Source organism: Pelophylax lessonae (assembly GCF_965119305.1).
Source record: "Pelophylax lessonae genome assembly, chromosome: 3".
Lineage (NCBI taxonomy): Eukaryota > Metazoa > Chordata > Amphibia > Anura > Ranidae > Pelophylax > Pelophylax lessonae.
This window is the reverse complement of record NC_138770.1, coordinates 365595118-365614738: the sequence shown is the minus strand read 5'-3', so window position 1 is coordinate 365614738 and position 19621 is coordinate 365595118. Positions and strand designations below refer to the sequence as shown.

At 40.7% G+C, this 19621-nt stretch overlaps 1 protein-coding gene across 1 annotated transcript in view; it reads right to left on the bottom strand.

The window, feature by feature from the left end:
• Positions 1–2966: 2966 nt before the first annotated feature.
• CFAP206 (cilia and flagella associated protein 206) overlaps positions 2967–19621 on the bottom strand; it is a 66225-nt gene continuing 49570 nt past the window's right edge. Inside the window, exons 12-13 of the mRNA XM_082251776.1 lie at positions 14130–14273; positions 2967–3355 (exon numbers count right to left, since the gene is read on the bottom strand). Of these exons, the coding sequence (XP_082107902.1) occupies positions 3122–3355; positions 14130–14273 (378 nt within the window). The 3' untranslated portion in view covers positions 2967–3121. The remainder of the gene's footprint in view (positions 3356–14129; positions 14274–19621) is intronic.

Here is a 19621-nt window from a genome sequence, read left to right as displayed (position 1 = left end):
GAAGGACAGTAGTTCCAAATGACAAATCTTTCTGCCAAGAATATATTGAATTAGAGATCAACCTATTATCGGCAAAGCCGATATATCAAGGGCCGATCTGCACTTTCCCCAATATATCGGAATTGGCCACCAAGGTGACCTACATTTCGGCAAAGTGCTGTACCGGAGTGATGCCTTGCAACTAGAGGCATCACCCCGGTACCGGCGTCCATAGCCGGCGGTCGGCTGTCTTGTAATGACAACCGATGCGGCTGAGACGCCCCCCCCCTCCCGCCGCCTCCCGTGGCTCGCCCGGGTCTACCGTCCCACCGGGAGACCCGGGCAACCAGCCTGCACGGCCGCCAAAAACCCGGAAGTGATGTCATGAGATCACTTCCGGAAATTCCGGGTACTGGCGCCAGATTTAAAAAAAAATGACAGTATTCAAAACAGCCAAACTTGGCGTTTTGAATGCTTTTAAGTGCAGATCCCTCCACAAGAGTACCTGTAAAGTAAAAAATGTACGAAAATATCGGCCGATATGCAATGACCAAAATATCAGTATCGGTAATGAAAAAACTATCTCGGTCGATCACTACATTGAATACACTGCCTTGTCTTGATATCAGGTTGAAACCAATGTATAATAATGTATAGTATTAGGACTTAAATGAAGTCTTGGGCATATAGCATGAGTTTTATCTGCAAATTTGAAGATAAGAAAACTGAGGATAAACTGTTTATTTTGACACAGGAAATAAGGCCTTTCAGAAATGATAAGGTGGCTTTACAACCATCTGAATCACTTCTATTGACCAGCTAGGAGCTTGCTAAAGTAAATCTAAACATACTTGACCGCAAGTTTGTTTATGACCTGTTACTGTGACATTGCATTCCTACAGCAGCAACATCATAGGGTTGAAGGAACTGCGTGCTCCCTGTGCTTCATTTGTCTTTTGGAATTGTGGGTTTAAACTCAGTGTAAACTCCCTATAGGTCACTGTTGGAGCTTGCACTGGGTTACTGACCTTCTCTCCTTTCCCATATCAGTGTACAGGCTTAAGCACTACATCCTGGGAGGAATTGGACATTCTCCCCTATCCCCAGGAAGCACCAGGAACAGTATTTTAGAGGTCGGTCCAATGAATGGATAAGTGTGGAGCATGGGAAAAGCAAATATCAGCGAGTGGTAGAATGAACTTTTACGAGAACCTGCTACTGCCTCTTTGCCCTCAAGAGAACAATAGTTTAAAAGAAGCAAATGCATCAGTTATAAAAAAAATATCCCAAGCTTTGAACATCTCATAGAGCACTGTTCAGTCCATCATCTGAAAATGGAAAGAGTATGGCACAACTGCAAACCTACCAAGTCATCGCCGTCCACCTAAACTGGCAGGCGTGGCAAGGAGATCATTAATCAGAGAAGCAGCCAAGAGGCCCATGGTAACTCTGGAGGAGCTGCAGAGATCCACAGCTCAGGTGGGAGACTCTGTCCACAGGACAACTATTAGTCGTGCACTCCACAAATCTGGCCTTTATGGAAGAGTGGCATGAAGAGAGCTATTGTTGAAAGAAAGCCATAAGAAGTCCCGTGAGACCAAAATTTAAATTTTTGGCCTAAAAGCAAAATGCTATGTGTGGCGAAAAAATAACACTGGACATTACTCTGAACACACCATCCCTACCGTGAAACATTGTGGTGGCAGCATCATGTTGCTAAGATGGTTTTCTTTAGCAGGGACGGGGAAGCTAATCAAGTTGATGGGAAGATGGATGGAGCCAAATACAGGGGATTCTTAGAAAAAAAAACCTTTTAGAGTCTGCAATAAACTTGAGACTAGGGCGGAGGTTCGCTCTCCATCCAATCTGACAGAGCTTGAGCTATTTTGCAAAGAAAAATGGGCAAACAATTCACTCTAGATGTGAAAAGCTGGTAGAGACATACCCAAAAAGGCTTGCTGCTGTAATTGCAGCAAAAGGTGATTTTACAAAGTCTTTACTCAGGGGGGCTGAATACAAATGCATGTTACACTTTTCAGATATTTATGTAGACATTTTGAAAAGCATTTACCATTTTCCTTCCACTTCACAATTATGTGCCACTTTGTTTTTGGTCTATCACATAAAATCCCAATTAAATACATTTACATTTTTGGTTGTAACATCACAGAATGTGGAGAATTTCAAGGGGTATAAATACTTTCTTAATGCAAAGTAAATTCATATCACATGAGAGGCTGCATTCACACTTGAGCTGAGCGTCTTTGGTCATTTTTACAGGCTTTTTTTTTTCACGTTTTAGCGTTAGTGTTATCTTGCGTTCGTACATTTTTTTTATGTTTTTGCAGGCATTTTTTTGCTTAGGAGTTTTTAATTAAAGTGCTACTAATCCCAGGACCCTGCATTTGCTATATCTGGTCTCCTACAGTACACAGAACATGGAAATGCCATTATTTTAGTAAATATAAACTGCTAAATACCTTTTCTTTTCAGCAGTATATAACAGTCTTGTGACTTCTATAAGTGTCTGGTTAAAGCTTGTAGGACGAGTTTTCATTCTCATCTGACTGTCCTGTGAGGCTGCAGAACCCCTGACCCTCTGTCTGGGCAGTTCTGACTGGCCCTATGCTGATCACATGCACTCTCCCAAGAAAAAAAGAACTCTCTAGAAATACGCACCAAACTGAGCATGTGCCTAGTGACTCCAAAGGCTCTGTCTTATCAGGAGACTGATTGTGGACAGTGGAAGAAGGGGAGGATCAGAAATGATAGGATCAAACAGCCTTTTTACACAGAGGATTAACCCTTTAGGTTCCACAGTGAGTATAACAAGCATGCTTTATTGCATATACAGACTGATTTTACTGTTGTGGGTTAAGTAACACTTTAAATTTTAACCAATGGGAAGCTAGCTACTAGGGAAAAAAAACACAATATGTGCATTTTCAGGCATTCACAATGAAGTCTATTGCCACCACATCGCTTGAGACTTGTAGCTCAAAAGAAGTTTATGTACTTTTTCCAGCAATAAGCATCAAGAAACACTAAGTTCATATAAACAGGTACAACTAAAAACCATGGGATTTAGGAATATGAGAGTTTTGGAACTTTGAGCTACAAACACACAGATGTGAATAGGGCCTTAGGATTCCTCAACATCTCTGGTTAGATTTACTTTAACCATGTTTGTTGACTTTAATAAACCACATCCACGAAGTCCAGCTAGAAAAACTTGAGGCTTAGGGACATTGCTTGAATTGTCCTGTTTTGTCTGCGTGCTCAATTGCTTCGGAAGATAAACCTGTGAAAAGTTCTCTCTTCTCATGTGGCTACTATGAGTCTGCATTGAGTGTGTCACTTTCTGTCGCAAATTGGTCTGCAAGAAACAAAATGTAAACAGTGTGGTCACAACAGCTTTTGAAAAAATGAAATCCAAACTCTAGCCAGAAAAGTTGTATCTGCTCCTGTGAATACCCCAAATATATTAGAAGATAAGACTAGGAGGTATGGCTTCTCAGCTCATAGTAGTAATAGTTCTGCAAGACTGCTTGTGTCAAGATGTAAATGAACACACATTTATTTTTTTAGTAAGTTGTCTTATCCTTGCGTGCAACCACTGCTTTGATATAGCTGGGTGAAACCTTGATTACTGGGTCTAGCAGGAAAGAACAATATGTCAATGGCTAGAAGGCCTGAGCTCTTTCTTCCCTTATCCCCTTACGTCCCTGAGCATTTTTCTAGTCTTGGTTGTGCACCTTACATTTTTTTTTGTTTGTAGTCTACCCTCACATATTATACACTTTTTTTCGGGAGAGATGTGGCTTACATTTTGTAGCAGATTTTGATCCATGTTCACCTTTAGTCACCGTTCACATTAGGTCGCTCCGACTTAGGGGGCGACCTGTGAAGTCTCGTGCAGCGCGACTTCAGCGCGACTTGCACGGACTTCACATAATGGAAGTCATTGCAAGTCGCCTCCAGGTCGCCCCGAAGTAGTACAGGACCCTTTTTCTAAGTTGGAGCAACTTGTGTCTCTCCTATTAGAACGGCTCCTGTACTACACAGTGGGAGTGACGGTGCACGACTTGTCAGGCTGACCAAGTCGCCTGACAAGTCGTACCAGTGTGAATAGAAACGAATTTTATTTCCTATGTTTTTAATTATTAAAAAAAATAGTTACGTTGTTTTAAAAAAACAACTTTTACATAATTTGAATATCGTCACATATTTACCTTAAAATATAACAGAGAAAGTCTTCTAAATTAAAGGATATAAGATAAGTTTGTTTTATTGTACCAGTAGAATGAGAAAGTTCAAGGTAACATTTTGTGTATCAATAAAGACCTTTTTCCCAACTTGATGCTATACTCCAACGCATAGAAGAACAAATCTGTTTGCGTAAATTGTTAGCATAATATTAGGATAAGAGCAAGCTGAGTATGCAGGGATACAGTTTAGCAGGGCTAAATTGCCTCTTGTATATGTAAGCATTTAATGCTTATGCTAAAAACGCTGACCAATCAGCTCCTGAGCAGCCAGCGATTTTCTGCTCTCATGCTAGCTGGGACCTGCAGAATCCTGATGCCTCTTGTAATCAGCACTAGGATCAAAAGCCAATGCCCTAGAGCAGGGGTCGCTTAGTTTACTGTGCTTTAGACTGTAAGGAGGCAGACTAGGGCCAATGGGAGTAGAAAATGCCCTATTTCTGGTGACAATGAGAGGAATAGTGCCCCATCGTTGATGTCAGTGGAAGGAATAGTTCCCCAAGAAATAGTTCCCCATTGTTGGAGTCAGCTGAAGGAATAGTGCCCCATCGTTGTTGTCAATAGAAGGAATTGTGCCCCATTGTTGGTGTCATTGGAAGGAATTTTGCACCATTTTATGGTGTCAGTGGGAGGAATGGTGCCCCACTGTTGGCTTCAGCGACAGGAATTATGCCCCAATGTTAGTGTCATTGGAAGGAATAATGCCCCAAAGGCCAGATAAAGACAAGCAAAGACCTAGAGATGACCACTTTTACTGTAGAAGTGAACCCTAACTAAACTGTGTTGTTAAACCAAGATTTCCCTGCTTGTAAGACTTGAAGCAACAATCTTTCATAAGTAGGGATCCACTTTGTTTATTATCCATTGAGGGACAGGGGAATATAGTAAATTCATAGACATTTGAGCTAAATGCAACTGCCTGCAGGTGGTGGACACTGGCAAACAGAAAAAACATTTCACTTACTATACCCCGCAACTAACCATCATGTCTAAGGTTTTTGCTCATGTCCAAGGAGAATTGAAGTTTTTTTCTTTGCTATTTTTCTTTCTATCAAGATACTCAGTTATGCTTTTTCACTTAAGTCAAGACATGTATTAAGCTGTTTGATCTAGTCTCTATTCAAAAGATATCAAGAAAGGAGGTTGGAGGTTTTACCCTGACCCCACTGGACCAAAGATGTGGGGTCTGCCTGGAATGTGACCTTAAACTGAGCTATGCCTCTGGTGCCCCACTTTTGTTAACCACAGACTGCTTTCCAGTTTCAGAGCAGTGACATTTTGTCCTATCTCTGACTCATTGAGGGTGTGCCTATGCAAGATGCGAATACGTCTTGGTGAGTGACTACATTTATTTTCTGCTATGGTGCAGGCAATTGCAGAGTGCCATACAGGGGCAGAGCAGTGACTCTTACTATCCTGTGCCCATTCTCTGACAGTTTTTTTTTATTTTCTCATTTTTCTTGGGTGTTTTTCCTGGCAGTCCTGTCAGATACAGACAGTGCCGCCATCTAGCATTCTATATCTGCCTCTCAGTGCTTTTTGGGATTCAGTTGCACACAATACTGGCACAAAATTGGGACATATCTCCATTGTGGCCAGTCTTTGTTGCCTTTTCAGTGTTGCAGTTCATTTTTGAGCACTCTCTCCTTGCTGCCATTTATAGGGCAATACTATCCTCTGTCTAATAACCCCTTCTGTTCTAGCAGCTGGAATTTTTGTGAGTTCTTACATTCCTATACATGTGGTTCTTTCCTGTATTTACTTGGCAGCTCAATATGGCGGATCCCAAGTATACTGGGAGCATTCCCCCCCCCTGTGGGTTTCGCTGCCTTACATTCTACTGGCAGCTTGGGGATTGTCTGAAGTGTCCCCCTTAAGGACCCGGCAGAAGACAACCTAGATTATTATCCCCTACTGGAGTCCTTCCCCCTTTTAAGCCTGCATCTTTGCATGTCTGGTGTAGCACCTTCCTCTGTCATTATCCAAGGATATTCCTGCTACATCAGGTGACCTTGTCTTGCTCCCCTACTATTTGTTGTGATCATTCGTTGGTCTCCCCAATAGGAGGCAACAAATGTAAAAAAAAAAATCCTGGGACCCCTTTAAATTCAAGTTTTTCCTCATCATCAGCTTCTTTACCACTACCTGAACCTAAAATCTGTGCTGGATTTTTCATTCTTCTAATCTCTACATACTGTCAGTTTGTGTGTGATTAATGATTCACTAGTTTCTATTGCTACCTCTTCATCAGCAAATACTTCCAAACCCGTTTGTGCTCAACCCTTAAGTATGCCTGAGGCTCCTATCATTTCTGACTACTATTCAGATACATCACAGCTTTTCCAGTGGAATTTTATTTTAATTGGGTCATGGAGGATACGGACATGCTCATTGCTCTGTCTAATCTGGCTGACTATGCACACTCAACCATACCTTAGTGGATTATGTGTTCCCATTTAGGGACTTTACTGATGTTCAGGTAAGCCATGAACTAACTGAATTGTATAAATAACTAACATGTATACCCAACTTTAAGCCCAGAATGCACTACTAGTTTTATTTCGTTCAACCCAGTGGGTTGAACACAAAAAAAAACACAGCTCAGGTCAGAGCCATTGTTCTAACAATCCAATGTTAATACAGAGATCTTCTCTGCTGTGCTATTGTGTTCTGACAGGGGGACGCCCCTCCCCTCCACCGCCAGTACACTGTAGTCAGTGCTTTCAGCCAATGGAGCTGGTCGGCAACACGTTTTCGGTCATGACCCTTCTTTCGGACCCTTCTGTTGAACCGGCTGCCGTACACAGGGGCAGAATGTCTCCCGACATTCCGCCCATGTGTACTAGGCTTTAGAGCCCCTTTTTTAAATCCCAGATTGAGTTAACTGGAACGACTCTCTGCCCACCTGTCACAGTGACTTTATTTTGTAAAACATGACAATGGCTCACATATTTTTTTAAATTCTGATTAACAGTGGCATTCCCAAACCTCCCAATTCTTGCTCTTCACTGTAGGAGATCTATTGATGATGTAGCAGGATCTCAGGTTACATCTGGTACAGCTGTACTGTAAAATCTTTCTCCCATGTGGACTTTCAAAATGATACCTCAACTTTTACCAGTAGGTTATTTTTGTTCTAAGTTCTTATGGAAACTCTTCTGTTCTGCTCAGGTTCATCCTGCAGCTTTTTCTCTGGACCCTGTATTCTGGTATTAGATCTTTGGATTCTTCTTTATTTTCTGGATCTCAGTACCCTAATGTATGTAATCCAAAATTTTGTAAGCTCTCCACACCCTAAGACTTTACTCCCTGATGTTTCTGGAGCCTGCCTTGGGGTAATTTTCCCCCTCTCTTACTTTAGGGTTTCTTGATCTTAAAATATATGTAATTCCTCACCTTTGCAAAACAACCCATTCAATTTAAAATAGAAATGAAAGGCAAAACATTTGTGTATAAATATAAAAAAAGCATGATAAATAACTTTTTTCCCTGTTTTTATAAGTGATTTCATACCCTCTGTTCTCAGCTGCATAAGAGCTGGGGGAGGAGAAACAGCAGCACGAGCTGTCACAAGGGGCGTTAAAGGAAGACCGTCTTTTTTTTTATTTTTAGCGGGTCAGCTGCGATGGAGGAGAAGACATCAACGGAGAGAGAAGATGGAGAAGAAACCATTGGAGGAAGAAGCCAGCAGAGGGAGAAAAAAACACCAGAGAGGAAAGAAGGAGAAGACTGGAGGAAGAAGACATGTTGGAGCTACGACATTCTTCATTTTTAATAAAGAACTTGTAATCGGTTGTTAAGGACGCAGCGGCCAGCTTCCTGGCCCACTCCTTAGCAACCAGCTATATACAGTGTGTTTACAGTGTGTTTAGAGAAAAAAATTAAAATGTATGAAAACTGAATGCAAAACCGCATCAAAATGAGGGTTTAAAAACGCAAAACGCACTGCAAAAGGTAGAATAAGGGAATAATAACCGCGCTAAAGGAACAGATAAATTAGAACAGCAGCAACTTCAAGTGTGACCACACCCTAATAAATATTATACATATAAGTCGCGCTAAATATTAGATGGAGATGTGAAGTCCATAAAAGTCCAAAACAATATTATTGATAAATTCCAGGACCAAACTCCCTTAAGGGTATGTGCTTACCAGATGAAGGTAAGGAAAAGGCAGTCTCGCTGCGTGGAAACTTGTCACCTTGACAGTAGATCCAAGCTTCTATGATCGATCAACTCAGTGGACATGGGATCATGAAAAGCAAAAAAAAGTACCGCAATAGCGTAAAACCCAACAAACAAATTGTGACTATCACCAAAGGTGTGGGTAAATGAAAATTGTGATGTGATATGACCTCCACCACAATAAATGAAATAAATAAATCATGCAAAAATATAGGGAACTTAGGGTGAATAACCCCTACCAGAGAGGTTAAGGGTTGATGCCTTGAGTGATTAATGTGTATCGGTTGGAGTAGCCTCTTACCAAACAAAAAAAATAATGACACAGTGAAGAAAACGTTGAAAAAAAGGTAATCGTGCTGAACCACCACCAGCTGAATTCGCCTCTTACCCTGGATAGATATAGATTAGCCAAAGTGCACTAAACAAATCCAGTGTACCACTCAGGAGCCAGCAATTTCACACCTGTGAGAGTTGCCTCTTACCACATATGAAGTTGTATCAAGCCTGTAGGGTAAATCAAGTGGCCAAAGACCGACCCCAAATTGAATCCAAGCCTGTGTATATACGAATAACCAGGGGATCCGACCAGAGGTGTAGGTAACTGGGTCTCAGAAGTTTCAGCAATATAGGATATCACCACCATAAGAAGAAAGAAAGGGCTCCCATAGCGTAAAACCATAAAAGCATTTTATTCCATAAAAGCAAAAAAACTTACAAAGACCAGGAATGGGTGAGCAATGGAGGTTGCCGCCGGCCGGACGGCTCCGCTCGTCCGCACTCGTGGGTCGCAGTCAGATGACGTCAGTACGCCGTTGCACTGCAAAAGGTGTCTGAAACATGCAGCATGCGCAGCAACAACATGCATCATGTGTGACCCTTGGGACACAATTCCCCCAACCGATACAAGGCACTATTCCTTTTACACCAACAACGGGGCATAATTCTTGTCACTGATACCAACAATAGGGCCCAGAACACTATTCCTCCCACTGACAGCAGTGATGGGAACCTATTCTTCCCACTGTCATCAACTGCAGGGCCTTATTCCTTCCCCTGTCACCAATGATGGGACACTATTACTCTTACTGACACCAACTTCAGAGACCTATTCCTTCCCCTGTCACCAATGATGGGGTACTATTCCTTCCCCTGATACCAACAATGAACATATGTGAAACCAGAGCGCTAAAAACCTCCAACACAGGGGATGGGTATGATGAGTCAATTAAAAAAGCAAGGAGAAGGGGGAGGGGGGGGAGGGGGAGGGAAAGGGACAAAAGCAAAACACTAAATAAAGCTGATGGAATAAATTTACTGTATTGTATGGGATCGACGTGTAGTCAGAAAGGAGTAGTCCATAAACACTGAGCCGCTCTTCCACAGACCAAGAGGAGATTCTGTTAGAGCGCTTCTCCTTTTTGTTTTTTTGCTCTAAGTGTAGACAGTTTAATAATACATAAGAAGCAATGTGTGTAGTAACTCACAAGACATAAGTGAAAGTCAGGCTGTGTAACATCATCAGATCTTTAAAGCATCCTCTGGGGGGAGGGAGGTGGTGATGTCCAATCCAAAAGCGCCGTCCGTGGCTGAGTAGATGTTTAATGGGAGGAAAAAAAGCCGGCAGCCTCCCGCCTCAGTGTACGATGAGCGGTCAGATGGAAGTGACCGACGGCTGCAAGGTTCCGTGGATGGATGGACGCTCTCCCGTCACCAGGGGTGGTGAGTTCAAACAGCAAAGGAACGGCAGGCACGACGCGTTTCTGAGCATGCGCGGGGTCGATGTACCCGGCACGCTCTTTCCTCAGGTGCTGGAGAGCCGTGGACTCTACAAGGTTTATATCTAGCTCAGTTAATTAGTGATTCACCGCAGCTGGAACAAAAGGGGAATGCCTCGGGATAAAAAGGATTTGGAACCAGAGCTGAAAGCAACCAGTTCATGGAAGGACAACAACTTTAAAATCAATTATACTTGAATGTACAGCATTAAAAACATAAACAATTAAAAGCATATGTTAAAGGTGGATTGTACTCGATTGGCTGGCCACAAATTCACATGTATGGGGCTGAAACAATAATTTCTCATAAGAATCAGATATATACCAAAAATGGATGATAGGAGATAATCAGTGATAATATTCAAAGTTAGACGAATGAGCATGAACTGATCATGACTCCTAAACATGATAATAAAGATAAAATTACAAATATATATGTACATGAAAAATCATGACTTTAATGAAATTATGAACGTTTTAGAGGTGAAATACACTCTAAACCTATGGACACTAGGTATGTGGAAGGGGAAAAGGGGGACAAAAAAATTGTGATATTAATGTATTTATGACTAATAGTCCAAGAAGACATCATGTAACATAATAAATTATTATGACATGATGGAACATGCATCAAGCAGCACAATACACAAAAAGTATCGTAAAGGATCTATATAAATCTATAACAACCTATAAATGTAAGGTATGTAAAAAAATATAAATATATAAAAAAATAAAAATATATAAAAATATATATATATATATATATAAAAATGTGAATACATACATCTATGAGAAAACTATCTGGTTGAAAGGGTATAAACGGCTCAAATTAAAAGATCCATGTGTGTAGATGGATAAAGGGAAAAAGAAAACTAATAAAGGCGACATATCATACAAGGGACCCGTCTGTATGTGATTGTTGACAAATAGATATGTCAAAATGGAAGATGTATATATATATATATAAGGTTATCAAAAAAAGGGGGGGGGAAGAGAATAACCTATTGTGCTATTTGGGACAAAAGAGGAAGAGGAGGAAGAAAGGAACCTCAATTATAGAATAGTGTGTACATCTAGTTCCTCGTTCAATCCTCGAGGGGCGAGAACGTCTAGCGTGTATATCCAAAAGGTTTCACGCATACATAATTTGGAAAAACGTTCTCCTTCTGGCAAATCTTTCGAAATGGATTTAATGACCCAAATTTCAAGTCCCTCAGTCGATTTTCCATGGACTTCTGAGAAGTGTCGCGGGACTATGTTGTCTATTGTTTAATATGCCCGTGTCAGTTTCTTTATGTGGGTCGCACCATCAGACCGGTAAGACAGCGGTTTGGAAAACACCGCCGTCTCATTGAAGGTGGGAGTGACCTTCATAGTGTCCCGCGACACTTCTCAGAAGTCCATGGAAAATCGACTGAGGGACTTGAAATTTTGGTCATTGAATCCATTTCGAAAGATTTGCCAGAAGGAGAACGTTTTTCCAAATTATGTATGCGTGAAACCTTTTGGATATACTCGCTAGACGTTCTCGCCCCTCGAGGATTGAACGAGGAACTAGATGTACACACTATTCTATAATTGAGGTTCCTTTCTTCCTCCTCTTCCTCTTTTGTCCCAAATAGCACAATAGGTTATTCTCTTCCCCCCCCCCTTTTTTTGATAACCTTATATATATATATATATATATATATATATATATATATATATATATATATATACATACATACATCTTCTATTTTGACATATCTATTTGTCAACAATCACATACAGACTTGGGTCCCTTGTATGATATGTCGCCTTTATTCGTTTTCTTTTTCCCTTTATCCATCTGCACACATGGATCTTTTAATTTGAGCCGTTTATACCCTTTCAACCAGATAGTTTTCTCATAGATGTATGTATTCACATTTTTATATATATATATATATATATATATATATATATATATATATATATATATATATATTTTTTTTTTTTTTATATATTTTTATTTTTTTATATATTTATATTTTTTTACATACCTTACATTTATAGGTTGTTATAGATTTATATAGATCCTTTACGATACTTTTTGTGTATTGTGCTGCTTGATGCATGTTCCATCATGTCATAATAATTTATTATGTTACATGATGTCTTCTTGGACTATTAGTCATAAATACATTAATATCACAATTTTTTTGTCCCCCTTTTCCCCTTCCACATACCTAGTGTCCATAGGTTTAGAGTGTATTTCACCTCTAAAACGTTCATAATTTCATTAAAGTCATGATTTTTCATGTACATATATATTTGTAATTTTATCTTTATTATCATGTTTAGGAGTCATGATCAGTTCATGCTCATTCGTCTAACTTTGAATATTATCACTGATTATCTCCTATTATCCATTTTTGGTATATATCTGATTCTTATGAGAAATTATTGTTTCAGCCCCATACATGTGAATTTGTGGCCAGCCAATCGAGTACAATCCACCTTTAACATATGCTTTTAATTGTTTATGTTTTTAATGCTGTACATTCAAGTATAATTGATTTTAAAGTTGTTGTCCTTCCATGAACTGGTTGCTTTCAGCTCTGGTTCCAAATCCTTTTTATCCCGAGGCATTCCCTTTTTGTTCCAGCTGCGGTGAATCACTAATTAACTGAGCTAGATATAAACCTTGTAGAGTCCACAAGTCTCCCAAGCACCTGAGGAAAGAGCGTGCCGGGTACATCGACCCCGCGCATGCTCAGAAACGCGTCGTGCCTGCCGTTCCTTTGCTGTTTGAACTCACCACCCCTGGTGACGGGAGAGCGTCCATCCATCCACGGAACCTTGCAGCCGTCGGTCACTTCCATCTGACCGCTCATCGTACACTGAGGCGGGAGGCTGCCGGCTTTTTTTCCTCCCATTAAACATCTACTCAGCCACGGACGGCGCTTTTGGATTGGACATCACCACCTCCCTCCCCCCAGAGGATGCTTTAAAGATCTGATGATGTTACACAGCCTGACTTTCACTTATGTCTTGTGAGTTACTACACACATTGCTTCTTATGTATTATTAAACTGTCTACACTTAGAGCGCTTCTCCTTTTTGTTTTTTTTTTTGTTTTTTTCTGATACCAACAATGGGGCACTGTTCCTCCCAATGACACCAATGGTGAGGCACTATTTCTTCCCCTAATACCAACAACGGGGCATTATTCCTCCCACTAATACCAATGATGGGGCATTTTTTACTCCTATTGATGCCAGGACATTTTCTATTCACATTCGCAACAGCCCGGCCCCCTCAAAGCCCGAAGGACAGTAAACTAGTCATTTGTTCAGAAAGTCTGGAGACCCCTGTTCTAGAAGAATTCTAATACTTTACCTATCACTTTTAATGCATTTTTGTTTACACCAGACAGCTTTAGTGGTCTCATAGTCTATACACTATGGCATGCAGGACTCCACTCATAATCCCTGCTCTTGAATTTCCCTTCCTATTCTGTGAGGGTTGTGTTCCCTATTACAACTTATTTTCCTTTCTCAGAAAATATCCATTTTGTTATTTCTGGTTTTCTATGGAAGTTCAACAGACACAGCACTCAATTCAGAGTTCCCCTAGCTGACAGTCTGCATGTCTGGAGAACCTTAAAGGATCTATTTAATAAAAGAAGATTCCACTGAGGGAGTTTTTCTCTTTGGTGTCCAGGAACGAAACACCTCTTGCAAATGCACAGTGAAGTTCAAGCATCCTGGCTCTACTCTTCAACAATCTGATAGATAATGAGAGTGTACGCCTCACTGCACATGTGCAGAAGGTAGTATTAATTTAAAACACTTTGGCTGGTACAAAAGCAAAGGAGTTTTTTTGGCAGAAGAGATGTCTTCTTCCAAAATATTTGTCCTTCTAAGCAATTTCTGTTTAATTCTACTTTAATATTCAATACAAACCAGTTTAATTGCTTTCCTGCGCAGCTCCCATTCATTCCACTCATATGATTTGACAATGTTGCTTTCCATAAAGTGTGTATCAGTCTGGGTGCCACTGTTACATTTGGTGATTGGTTTCATCAAGAGTTTTTCAGTAGCTTGAGCCTGGATTAAAATATGTAATACCATTAGAACACATGCATGACTAGTGGCTAACTCGCCAAAACACATTTTTTTGTTTATATCGCAAAAAATAAAAAACCCAGTGGTGATCAATTACCACCAAAAGAAAGCTCTATTTGTGTGAAAACAAATTATATAAATTTTGTTTTGGGTACAGCATTGCATGACCACGCAATCGCCAGTTAAAGTAGCGCAGTGCTAAATAGCAAAAAATGGTCTGATCATAAGGGGGTTAAATACTATGAAAGAGCAACATTGTAACCCTAGGCTTGTATTTTAATATGCATAAGGGCTCTTTCACACGGGCGATCCGATCAGATCCGCCTGTCAGTTTTTTAGGCGGATCTGATCGGATCCTCCATGCAGCTCTATGGGGCAGCGGGTGTCAGCGGAGACACCTCCGCTGACACCCGCTGCCATCCGCATCCGATCCTGTCTGTGAAATCCATTCAGTAATCGGATCGGATGAGATCAGACGGTCCGCTCTCATCCGATCCCCCATAGAGGGCAGCGGGGGCTGAGACACCTCCCTCTCCGCTCTGCAAGCGGAGACGGAGCTGTCATCCGCCGGCTCAGCGGGGATTGCGGATCGATCCCTGCTGAGCAACACGGATCCGCCTACGGAGGCGGACCGTGTGAAAGAGGCCTAACACTAAATAGAGTAAGCTTTACCTTCTTTTCTGGTATCTGTCACCTGTTTACAGTTTTTTTTACCTCTTTGTGATTTATTTTTTTTTTTTTCCAAGCTTGCATTATTTCTGGTTTAGATGTATTTCTGAAACTACTTCATCCTTTACATTTAATAAGAAATTTTGTAATTTTTTTTTACAGCATTTTTTGTAAAGTACTAAATCATAATTTCCTTTAATTGTTCAAAAAATATATGGTTTAGAGAATCTTGCATGATCTTTAATGTGTTTATCGACAATTTTATTAGTGCATGTAAGAATAAAAAAAAAAGGAATATTTTGAAAAAAAAACACAAAACAATATTTTTTACTTTCTACTATTAAACATATCCAATAAAAATCGAATTTCTACATAAATTATGGCCAAAATGTATTCTGTTACATATTTTTGATAAAACAAAATCCCAATAAGTATATATTGATTGGTTTGCATGAAAGTTTAAGCGCCTACAAACTATGGTATATTTACTGGAATTTTTTTTTAAACTACTAATGGCAGCGATGGGTGACTTTTAATGGGACTACAATATTACGACGGGAAATCTGACACTGACTAACTGCCACTGACATCACCAGTGACATTAATACAGTGATAACTAAACACTGTCACTGTACTGACACAAGCTAGGAAGAGTTAACATCTAGGACAGTCAAGTGGTTACACACATCACACATAGGCACATATTTAAAGTGTGCTGCATTTACTAACTAATCTCTCACTCAACTGACAGATCGCTCCTTTCGTACAGAGCTCTGTGTTGTTTATCAACACAAAAGCTCTGGGCTGTGCTTGTACACAGCCGATCAGCATGTCCCAGGCGTGAATCATTGGCGGGTACTTGCTGACAGGCTCTAACTGTGTACAATCACATGCGTCCTAAACTCGGAAGTGGGCAGGATTGTATGGGTATGTCATTTTGCCTACAGTGGCCACTCATCCCACTAGTACAGTGCGGGCGGGTGGTCGCTAAGTGGTTTAATACACGTTAACCTAAAAATAATGCCCCAAAGTAATTATGAAACATCCAATGTAAATAAAGGTTACCATTTGACCCCGTTTCCTTGGGCCAGCCCTGCTGTGAGAGGTCTGTCCCTAAAAGACAGGTTGCCGCTAGAGTAGCCTGCGTGAAGATCCATGTTGCTGCTCCAGCCACGCCATTTTGGATTGTCGATTGCACAGTGTGACTTGAGTTGGAGGCGCAATCGGTAAGTTGCTTACTTCAAACCTACCCTTACCCCTGAACTCTGTGCAGTCTTAATCCTGACCCCTGAACTCTCTGCTTCAGTTAATCACGACCCGTGCATTCTGTGTGTTACTTAATCCTGACCTCTGAACTCTGTGTTTTATTTAAAGCAGAACTTTACTCTTTCATTACCCGTTCTTAAAGCGGAGTTCCACCCATTTTTTCATGATCATTGCAAGACAATGTCCACCCGCAGAACAGTGTGTAATGGCAATCATTTTTTTTTTTTTTTTTTGCTAAATACCTTTTTTTGTCTCTGTGCAGTCTGCACCTCCTGTCCGCCTAAGCGATTTCTTTTTTAGGTGATTCCCTAGGGATGGCTAACAATGAAATCTCGTGGTATTTTGAGACAGGAAGTTCTGTGTTGATTGACAGGTTGCCATAACAATGGGGCAGGAAATTTTCGCCGATGCCGATATTATTATGGCAACCTGTAAACAACACACCTCGCTGCACAGTGTCATTACTGCGTAGGCGCAAACCAGCTGCTCGGAATCCCAGAAGCAGATAGGAAGGGGCTTCAGATGCCCACATCATCAATGGTCATTGCCTGCCTTCTGGGATCCCGTGGATAATGTGGACAAATTGGTAAGTACGAAGAAGGTTTACATTTACAGCAGTAACCTAATTATATAGTACAACTAACAAGAATCACGGGGGTGCTTTTTTAAAAAAGATTTGTCAAGGAGGCTGGAACAGCGCTTTAAGACGTATGCTGCTAGCCTTAGTAAATAGGTAGCAAGGTAAATTAAATTTACTCATTTTAAACTGTTGTTTAAAATTTCTTTAGTTGCTTCCTGGCTCCTGGGTTAGGTCAAAACGATGTTATACATCATAGGAGTCTTTTTTTCTTTCATCTTTGTTTGTTTTCAGGGTATGGTAAAAATGGAAGTGTGACTTGATTGTATCAAAAATTGAAGCATGATTTTGTAGACGTGGCTACAAATGAGGGTGTGCTTTAGTTAAAACTGGGAATGGTCAGAGTGTCCCTGAATTTCATTTTGAAAATATGGTAACCTTAAAGTGGAAGTCCACCCTAACACTAAAAATCTCTAAATCTACATGCATCCATGATCTAAGACTAACCTATCCAGCCCTGTAAAGAAGACATTGCTATACATACCTTGTTTGAAGCCGCTCCGGTCCTGTCTCCAGTGGCAGAAGCCCTGCAGAAGAGAAAATTGACAACGGCTGGGAAATGAATGGGAAGTGATGTCACCCATAGACTTACTATGGGGCTTCCGTTGTCGGCTGCCTCCTCTGCACCTGCCAACACAGCGAAGCTGCCGCTGACAGCTCAGCATGGGTAAATCAATTTTCTTAGGTTAGATAGGTTAGTCTTAGATTGTGGATGCCTGTAGATTTTGAGATTTTAGTGTTAGAGTGGACGTCTACTTTAATGAAAACAGAGATTCTTAATTATAACCTGTACCAATTTGGCTTATGCAGGAATCTGAATGTTTAGTCTGTATTTATTATAACTGTCCAGGCTTGCCTATAAGGCCCCTTTCACACATACGGTCCGTTTTTCATCCATCCGTTGACGGATGAAAAATGGAGATCAATGCATCTCTATGTAAAAACGAATGACAACGGATGATCATCCGTTAACATTCGTTTTCATCGGCTTCCGTCAATGTCCGTTTTTTGGAACGGATGAATGCCCTATTTTTCATCCGTCAAAAAAACGGATCAGATGAAAAACGGATTTAAATCGGACAAACGGTCAGTTTTTCATTCGTTTTTTCATCCAGTAGTGGATGTAAGAAAAACGGATGAAAAAAACGGATGAAAAACTGATACAGTTTGATGTGACTGTACTGATGAACTGAAGGGACAGTATGTGTGAAAGGGGCCTAATAGATTTATATTCGCAACTTATTTGTAACATAGTTTATTTGCTTTATTTCAGCCTGACATTTTAGCATTAGTGTCAGGATAGTTGCTGCCTGAAGATGAGAAGCACTGTGTAAAGTCATACAGTTGACAGGCCAGTGACTTTCAGATTTCACCCTTAGCAGCTATCATACATATATATTGACCGATTTCTTTTTATAATCGTATATCTGTGGCCAGTGACCTGTCTATTGAGATCTATTGGCGAGATCTACAGTCCACCAGGGTTTTCTGATTAAAGACACAGGTTTAAAAACAAATGCAGTGTGCAGGTTCCACCTACTGGAGAGACCTCAGCACTACAGGTTTTAGTAAAAAAGCTTGCTGGAGCTCAGGGATGGGGGAAAACAGCAGCAGCATCAGACATTGCCTTATATTTCCTATTACCACAAGGGACCTCTTTTTTTTCAAGTAAACGGTCTGCTTGCAGAGTTTATACCTGTATATTTATTGTTTGCACTGACAATACTGTTCCTTTCCTGTTATACGGTTTGAGTTGACTGACTGCTTAACACCCTTGACGATCATAGATGTACCATACATATTAGAGATACTCCCTCCTATGTGGGTGATGGGAATGGAGGAGCTAAACCAAATCAAAGCCATGAGTTTTTTTCTTTCTTTTAAACAAGCTCAAAGCCTTATTTTTAAATCTAGAGTCCAATTGAATCAATATTATTACTGTAATCCAGTCAGGTTGCATGTAAATAATGAGCCCTGAGTCCAGTCTTCTTCCGGGCTAGGCATCTTCAGGCACCTCGATTGACCAGGCTGGGATTACTTAAATTCCATGGACATGGGAGTTAATTCATCTTAGCACCAAGGCATTAGAGTCTGACCAGTCACAGGATTATCTTCCACATTCATAGATCATGACTTTTTCTCAATGAACAAGAGGGCCGGAGGGGTGTGGCCCCATCAGATTATCTTTAGTGCAGCTAAGTCTAGAGACCAAACCTGTGCCAGACCACAGTGCCGGAAGTTTACCGGCAGGAAGAGGACAGGGCAATTGTGCAGTGAAAGTTTTTACAGAATCCAGAGGCCTGCACATTTCGGGGCATACTTCAATAAAAGTAAACCATGTAACTAAAGCTGTAGAGCAAAAAATGTGGTTTGTCAGCTTTAATTATGTTTCCCACATACTAAAATATTACATACTAACTTGTGCTCATCTCATGGCCTTCCGATTTTTCTTACTAACTGCCTTGCATGATAAAGGTGTAAAACTTTAATTATGTCTCCTACATACCAAATTTTACATACTAATTTGTGGGTGTCTCATGGCTTGCAGATTTTACATACCAACTGCCTTGTCTGATTAAAGGCGTAACATCCTCTGTTTGCCAACTTTAACATACTGACTTGTAAGAAGGGCTTCGTGGTTGGCTGAATTTGGCACCAAGTACCTAACCCTGTGCTAGCCCTGCCAGAACACTGTCCTTCCTGCTGAGGCTAAACCCTCAGCCATCTTGTGTCCTGCTTATTGCCATAGGCTTCCACA